Below are 9,015 nucleotides of genomic sequence, written 5' to 3'. Positions count from 1 at the left end.
TTCACTAATAAAGAAATTTAGTGATTTTCAAAAATTACCAATCCAAGTTTGGTAAAAATAAACTCGAGACTTGATTTGTTTTTATTTTTCTACACCACCTCGGCATACTTATAAATCACTCATAAATTAAGTTCAAAGTTCAATAGATTCGTACATTTTAATTTCAGTTTGAAAATCTGAAATCATGGATTTATTTCCAAAAGTCTGTGAACAGCTCATAGATTTAATAAAAAAAGAAGAACTTTGAACTTTACAACTAGTTTAAATTATTTTTTAAATTGATTAAAAAATTATTTACAAAAAACTAAGTAATTATGTATTACATAATAATACATATTTCTTTATTACCTGTTCTTTAGACCATTCAGATACAGGCGCGCTTTGCCAGAAATGTGAACGAACTTTATCGCTACCAAAACTAGAAGTGCTTGTAGACAAATCATGAGCCGACGATGCCAAATGATGCTGATGAATCGACCAGGACGAATCACCCATAGATGAACTTCTAGTTGGAGAGTGATCAGTGGTGTTACCACCGCCCAGAGGAGATACTGAGCCAGAACTGCATGGACTACCGGGAACTTGTTGCAACCAAGGAACTGATCCTGGCGGAGACAGGTTGCATGGAACTACCTTTTTTACTGTAACAAATAAATGACGATATATTAAATTAATATAATTTATTAACCTCCCGTAGGGTAAATTATAGCAATCGCATAAAAATCGCAAATGAAATTTTTTATATATCTTTACGTTTCAGAGGTTTCTGAATATTTTGGCATACCTTAGAAAAATGGATGTATGTGTGTGTGTGTGTATGTGTGTGTGTGTGTGTGCGTAGTATGTATGTGTATGCGGATACAAATTTTCGTCGACGATTTCGGGAACACGGATGAAGCAATTTGAATAATTTAAAAAACATTCGATCCGTATTGATAAGGAGACGTGCTGATTAGTTTTTGGCGGAGGCAGGTCTAACCGTTCCGAAGATATGGGGCAAAATGTGCCAAAAACTGTACCTCAGTTTTTAATAGAACGGAGCGTCCGATTTTAATAATTCAAAAAATATTGTACTTGTATTGACAAGATGAAGATTTGATCAAATTTTTATGAGGGCAGGTTTAGCGGTTTCGGAGATATAACGAAAAAAGTAAAAAAAAATGCCTTTTGGCGGTCAAAAATGATCATTAGACATATGCACATCAAATTATCAGATATTTTATAGAGATTTTAGCAATAAGTATGAATTTTGTTTACATTCCTATGGGTTCCGTACCAATGTTTACCCGTTAGACAGCGACGCGGCGCTTACGCGCTTTATATTTTGTCTCCATGCATTTAAAGCAGTACGATTGCTTTAAAAAAAGTTCAGATCTTCCAACAATGTCAAATAAAGAAAACATTTTTTTTCAAAAAAAAATATTTAAAAAAAAAATTTTAATTTTTTTTTTTTTTTTTTTTTTCAAAAAAGTAATTTTTTTGTCAAATTTATAGTTTCTCCAAAAATCTTATTTTTCGAAGTAATTTTTTTTTCAAAAATGTTAATTGTTTTTAAAAAAAATAATAATTTTTGGTACGGGAAGTTCCAGCAATTTGCCTTAAGGCACGATGCCCTAATTGCCTTAAGACAGAATTCCACTTACAGCTAGTTTTTACATCAAATCACAGTTAATTGGCTCAAATATGTTTTAATAATTTTTACCTCTGGCATTAGCTTCACTGACTGCTTGTCGTATTTCTTCAACCAGATGTTGCGTAACCAATGAAGCAGAGTTCTGCTTACTAGGATCTGAATAATCACCAGCAGCACCAGCGTTTGAACCATCTATCGTTAACCGTTTTTCACGTTCGGCTAAGACTTGTTTCAATTGTTCAGCAAGAGATGATGGAGGACCTGAACAAATATGATTAAACTTTAGTTTTTTGCATCGATACTAATAAAGCTAAATGATATAATAACTATAAAATGCTTACCAAGTCCTCGGGCAGGTTTGGCAACTGCCGGAGTTACACCATTGCTCCATACATCATTCTCGTTAGCAGCAACATTCAATGGTATATTACTTCTGGTATGAGTAGCATGTGAATATAAGCTTTCAGTAGTTGTACTGTAACCAGTACTATTATTATGTAAGTGATGTGATAAAATTGCCTTTTCTTTAGTATAAATGGGCTCAGTGGAATGATACAATGAGTTCTGTTGTTCCATTGAGGTATTTGTGACAGAGTTGTAAGTAGAAGGAGTATTGTTTACGGGAGTTGCCAATCTTTGCGTTGGCAGACTGTGAGAATTTGTGTGCAGTTCTGATACAGAACTTTCAGTGTGTGATACAGAAGTCGATTCAGTTGGAGCTTCTTCATCGCAAGAGACTTCGCTTTCATCAAGACCATAGTCCTAAAATAGAAGAAAACAATTAAATGAATGAAAAAAAACATGTAATGAATGATTACCTTGTTTCAATTTATATAATAATTCAATGGCTGAAATATTTAAATAATTCGTTTACTCACCGAACTACTATTGCTAAGACTTCGCTTTCCTTGGGATGGCAGTTGCCTATTGGCAAGTCCGCCTCTTTGGCCAAGTTCTCCTTTGCTCCTATTAGCAGAAACGTCGAGAAGATCATGCTGAGGTACGGCGCGATCTAATTCGTCTTTTACTGGAAGTTTTCGTTCCACAGTCGCAGTCTTTTCTCCTTCAGGAGAAGCATCCGACAACTCGGTGTCTGATAATTCCGTATCTAAAAATAATTAGGAAAACATTACACAAAGAACATTAAAGTAAATTAACTAGGGCAAAATTTTGGTATTGATTTTATTCTTACCCAATTGTTTAAACAATGGTTTAGGAGGTTCCCTTCTGGACAATTGTGGTGTCAACTGTTTCAGGCTCATACTGTCGTATGGCAAACTCATTGGAAGTCCAGCTTTACGTTGCGTGTCCTAAAAATAGATAGATAGATGTGCTTGGCAACGTAATGGTTTGATTGCCATTTTATTGGGATCGATTGCTCAAATAACAATGAATGATGAAAGAAGTCTTGATAGCAAAAATGTTATTTCGGAACTGTAATGATCAGTCAAATATCTCAACTAGAAGAAGATATTGGCACTCAAATAAATGGAAATGGAGGGCATGAGAATTGATGAGGAATAATAAATTATAAGACAAATTTTCACCTGAAAATATAGACCCATGTAAAAAATCACAATAGGAAATGATGACCATTGAGTTGCCTTCTAATAGCAATAAAAAGTAAATTAAATATAAATCATATAAAATATAAATCAGTTAGCAAGGACAATAATTAGATTGCCTGCTAAGAGTTTTATAAAAATTAGCATAGAATTAAGTTTCATTCACTAAGGTGACCATATTTTTGCAAAGTCAAAACCAGGACGGTGAGTTTTAGTTATTCTAATCCGGGGGATGAATGCTAAAAAATATAACATGGTTTTAAAATAACAAATACTATAAGAATGCAATAAAAATTGATGTTTTTTAACTGAGTATTTTCTTTAAATCAGAATTTACTGACTAAGGACTTTGTTATTCGATTGTATGTTATATTTTATCTTATATTTTTGGATCTATATGTTTTTCAGCTTTCAAACTTATTATAAGATTTGGTTCAAGTTTCTTAATAATTATTTGAAAATAACTAGCATTTATTCCAAACAGTCAAGAAGATTATTTTCATAATGTTTGTTAATTTTTGAAAAATTGAAAATGAAAGGGACAAAAGGTGGAAATCCGGGACGAATGGTCACCTTACATTTATACCAGCTTATACAACATTGATTCTGATTGCTGATCATAAAGGACATCAACAATTAGTTAAATTTCCGAAAACATTGTATTTACATGTTGATCCAGGCGTCGGTCAACTTTCCTTGATCTGACTATATGATCGACGTCGGTGCCGATGTCTTTTTTCTTTCGAAGGTTTGTGTGATCGATAGCAAAAAATAAAATTAGTTCTCATGAAATGCTATCAAATATAATTTTAATAGAATTTATTGATACATTGTGAAGAAAAATGTGTTACATGGTAAACCGATTGTTCGCCAATGCCGGCTGAACAAAAAAAAAACAGCAATCGGCGCCGGGCTCAACGTGTTAAGAGCATTTTGTAATTAGTTATCACACTATGTACATGTTACGAAATTCATGAAATGAATCAAACACACACAAGTTAAATCAAAATAATTTAATCACGTTTAAAATCAGCATTCATAAGAAAACAACACACTAAAAACAAATTTTGCCTTTATAATATAACGATGAAGTCATCTGATTTTTTTTTATAATTAAACAGCTGATATGAAGTTTTAGACACATATATTTTAAATTTCGATGGATTTAGATAGATTTTGAAGATCTTAACATTATGTAAGTTTTTTTATTACCTGCAATTCCTGTTCAAGTTCGATAACTCTGTCCTTCAACTTCTTCACCAAAGCGTTATATTCAGTATCTTTCTCCTGCAGAAGTTGTTGGTAAAATTCTTCACGATGAATCATGTCCAATTCTCGTTGTTGAAATTCCCTTACCACTCGTTTGGCCCTATTGTATTTCTTTTCAAGAACGGCGTACTGACCTTGTGACTTTTCTAACATTTCTTGGTAAGTAGATAATTCTTTTTTAGCGGCTGCTAAATTTCGTTCGGATTCTCGTAATTTCGCACTTGACTGTCGTAATGTTTCGCAATATTCTTCGTTATCGGCACTATTGTTCTCTAATTCCACAAGCTGTTAAGGCGAGCAAATAGAGGAATTTATTAATTTAAAAGCGATTAGTAACAAAATCGACAAGTTAATATAATTATGATAAAGGTAATTTATGATTATGCTAAAATCTCACGGCAACATATATAGTTATATGATTTATATGAAATATATAAAAAATTGTATAAAATGAAATAAAAAAGAGGTAAGAGTTATGAGCTTATTCTCGGATAACATAAGTATTTTATATTATCAGTCTCCGGTGTTTCAAATAAGTATGTTAAAGATTTGCTATTCTCGATACAACTACTCGTTATTTTATTCTTGATGTTGGCTCAATGTGTTGGTTTTTAGAAAACTATCTAAAAACTATACCTATTCTGTTTATTAACTTTCCGTAGGGTTGTTATAGTAATGAGCCGAAAATCGAAAATAAAATGGCACAAATTCAAAAATAACATTAGTTCGATTATTTTATTTATAAGTGCAACGTTTTAATGCATGTTATTTGGAACTTCTTAATGTTGGTGCTAAAGGATAAAACAAGTCACTGAGAATAGCTTTTGCACTTATAATAACATTTTAGAGCCATAAGAAATGTATCCGAGAATTGGCCCAATAAAATAATTATTACAAAAAAAAATGAAAAAAAATGAGTTTAAACCAAAAATGCCATAACTAAAGCTAATTTAATAATATAATATATGTTATAATGGTTGCACACAAAACACATACCTTTGCTTTCAATTTGGTCAGTTCTTCGTCTGACAAGGCAAGCTTATATTCGGTCTGCAAGCACAAAAACATTGAAAGCAAATCACTACAAAAACAAAAACTACAAAACAAAATAGTAATTTGTAATTAGTCATCGACTAATTGGCGTAATTGTTCCACCCACTCAATCAATCAAATTATAAGAAAACAAGATAACAAAGTTGCATTGCAAACAAACATTCATGTGAAACTATAACAAACAAATTAAAACTTTACTAGCTAGTGAAAAATGTAAGTGATCAACTCATTTAATATCTAATAACTATAAACTGAAAACATAACAAATTTAATTTTCATTTCTGTCGAATAATTAGAGCAATTTTTTTTACCAGAATCTAAATATGAAGCTACGACATAAAACATGCTCACAGTACACATTGCATCGTGTAAAAAAAACAAAGAAATAATTTTAATTAATTTAAAATTCTTATACCAATAATTTTAATTTAAAAAACCATAAATAAAATAATCACGCCGATTGGTTCCAATAAAATTTTATAAAAAATAAATTCTAACTATTTCTTTTGTGCAATGATGGTCACAACATGATATCAAAGACAAATGATACATACACTATAAATAAAAAAATAAAACTCAATATGCAAAAACCATGCAAAAAACAACTTTCTTCACAAAATGAAATGAAATAAAAATTTCTCTCAAAACAAAATGAATCGATCATCTAACCTCTTGCAGCAACATCCGTAATGAATCTTGTTCATCGCCCACCGTAGAGGCGGTAAGTGCAGATGCATCAGGTTCGAAAACAGAGTCTGGACCGCAAGCACCAGGAGCAGCAACCGCCGGCGGACTCAAAGGACCATCACTCACGCTACTGTTTGCAGACAAAGGTAAAGTTGAATCTTCGGAGTAGTCCGATGCGTTGCGAACGTGATCCACCATGTGGCGACTCGATCTAAAAGTAAAGGATAATGATATAAATTAAGGACTTAAACATTTTGATATTTTAAAAATTATATTATCATTATGGTTACCTCTGGTATCGTTCCTCGCGCTCCTTGTCCGCCTGCAAGCTTTGTTTGATTAGTTGCGCAACTTCAGAGTTGACCGGATCACGTTCTCTGCCGATCAGAAAACGCACCATGCCGGACGTGTTACGTAATACAGAAGCTGCATAAGCTTGTGTTACACCCACGAGGGATTTCCCATCTACTTCGATAATTTGATCGTTAACTTGAATACGTTTATCTCGAGCAGCAGCTCCATTCTCGGTGATCGTCTTCACAAATATACCTAATTTTTCGAGACCAGCGTCTGCTCCAACGCCCATACCTAGGAAGAAAATAAAATATCTAATTGAAATTCAATATCAAAACGATTGTTTTCATCAAATTCAATCATAGTATTGCCCATGTATTACCTATAATACTGAGTCCTAGTCCTTCTGCTCCTTTTAGTAATTGGACAGGAAACACGTTCATCTTTTCAACTCGTTTTTCTAATTCATATTCGGCACTAGCAGCAACAGGATCCACATCTTCGTTTCGACGATCATAATCGGACACAGAAAATGTTGAAAAAACTTGCATCGGTCCACAACTATAATTGTATAAAAAAATAAGTTTAGTTGGATCTAACGAGATAGGTAGCTTTCATTATTATGAAAATTACCCAAATTTAAGTTGCTAATTGATGTCTAAAGATTGTAATTTTCATTATTTTTTATTACCTGAATTTAACTTTAGTATCCTTCTTCACAAATATTTGTGAATAATCAACGTCATCCTCCTCATCGTCATCCGTTTCAGGCAAACCAGGCACTTCCATCCAGAAATGCCCATCCTCAAAGTAATGAATACCACTCTTATCCACTCCCACGACTGGTGTTTGAGTTGGTGGGTAATCTGGAAAAATCCCTGGTTCATCTTCTGTCACTACAACAATATTACTACCAACACTGGCTGTATTCGGTGCAGATCGTGATGTTTCTGCAGATAAACTGGTAACTGAACTTGTTACTGATTCTAGAAAATAAATTTAGAATATATACCAATATCATGTAACTAAAATACATGTTGTGTAGAAGTTTCTTACCATTAACTTGACTTGTCGTCAACAGCATTGAATCTTCCATAATATCCATTCGGCTCGATGTCATGGAGTCATCCATAGTAATAGCACTATCGGTTGCTGTAGATATTACAGATGTATCTAGTGATGCAAGTGCTGCTTCATCTACTGTTTCAGGTAATATGCAAGGTACAGGAATTTCTGGTTCAATCACGGACACGCTGATGGCTGTTATAGTCTCTGGTTCGGCATAATGTTCTTCAGGAGTCGTTGCGAGTGCTGGTATGGCTTTTGGAGCAGCCAAAAGTTGGGTGATTTCTCGTGCTTCTTCATCGGAGAGTAAGGGCTGGTTCCTGGATAAAATGAAATTTGTTGTCAATATATAAATAAATTGAACTTGTCTTGTTTTAATCCTCGGATAGTAGATAGAAGAACGATATGAGCATGTGTTTATGCAATTGACCACGATAAAAATGATTTTAATTTTGAAAAATAATCATGCATATATAATTTTGCATGGGACTTCGCACTTAGGAATTATAGAAGAGACTATTTTTGTCAATCCTCCCATTACGCGGTACTCTGGAAAAACGATTCCCAAACCACTTGCATACTACTCTGGAAAAACGGTTCCCATATCACGCGGAGCTGAAATTCTGGTAGACCTCCTATAACACTGCACTTCTATAGCACGATTTTGTACAAGAACTAAGAATGACTAGAAAAAAGATATTCGAGTTTCGTATATTACACGGTTCGCACCCAACGCGTTATAAAGGATATGTGGCCAGCTTAAAGATGAGCTCCCAAAAATTGAAATGTATCTCCCAAAAATCATATTTTTTTAGTACAATTCTAGAACAATAGAGATCATTCTGAATATGTAGTGCATGCAACAAAATAAATAAAGAAAACAATTCATGGAAACAAACTTATTGCTAAACTTACCCCAGTTTTTTCTCCAGGATTCTGCATCAATGTTAAATCACAAATAGAAGAAGAATCGGTCACACAAGAAGATAGACAGCAAAAACGCAGCAGAAATAGGTGGAAGGTAGGAGTAAAAAAAATAGAGCAAAATTGTAGTTGAAAAAATAAGCGTTATAAAACTAAATAAATAAACTACTTAACTATTTTTTAGTAAATTCTGTCGCAGAATATAAACTAGATAAATTATACTAGACAAAATTATAAAAAACTGTTAGAAACAAATAGAAATTCGACAAATAACTAAATTTTGTTTAACAAAAAACTTGATAGCATATAAAAATACATGTAAAAATAAAACATAAAATGATTTAAAATACATGCTCAATATAAATAACACAAAACGAATAACACATAACACACATAATCAATTAACCAGTTAACTGTGAATGACGAGTATACTCGTCATGAAGAAGTAGTAGAATTTTGTGTATTGACGAGTGTATTCGTCACGCATATAAATCGGTCACCGTTGGGTATTTCAATAGAATTTTT

The 9,015-nt window shown here is 32.9% G+C and overlaps 1 protein-coding gene across 1 annotated transcript in view; it reads right to left on the bottom strand.

The window, feature by feature from the left end:
* Window positions 1–376: 376 nt before the first annotated feature.
* Window positions 377–9,015, bottom strand: part of LOC113367558 — a gene marked incomplete at its 3' end in the record, with an annotated part of 106,110 nt that continues 97,471 nt past the window's right edge. The window contains 13 exon segments of the mRNA XM_026609156.1: window positions 377–641; window positions 1,703–1,894; window positions 1,975–2,395; window positions 2,512–2,741; window positions 2,826–2,943; window positions 4,411–4,752; window positions 5,464–5,517; window positions 6,190–6,418; window positions 6,498–6,795; window positions 6,884–7,062; window positions 7,193–7,487; window positions 7,558–7,886; window positions 8,482–8,502. Coding sequence (XP_026464941.1) covers window positions 377–641; window positions 1,703–1,894; window positions 1,975–2,395; window positions 2,512–2,741; window positions 2,826–2,943; window positions 4,411–4,752; window positions 5,464–5,517; window positions 6,190–6,418; window positions 6,498–6,795; window positions 6,884–7,062; window positions 7,193–7,487; window positions 7,558–7,886; window positions 8,482–8,502 — 2,973 coding nt within the window.

The sequence above is a fragment of the Ctenocephalides felis genome, unplaced genomic scaffold, assembly GCF_003426905.1.
Source record: "Ctenocephalides felis isolate EL2017-DRISC unplaced genomic scaffold, ASM342690v1 CF-g0.4_SCAFFOLD_01170, whole genome shotgun sequence".
Lineage (NCBI taxonomy): Eukaryota > Metazoa > Arthropoda > Insecta > Siphonaptera > Pulicidae > Ctenocephalides > Ctenocephalides felis.
Note: the sequence above shows the minus strand (reverse complement) of the source record. Positions and strands in the feature narration are given on the sequence as shown.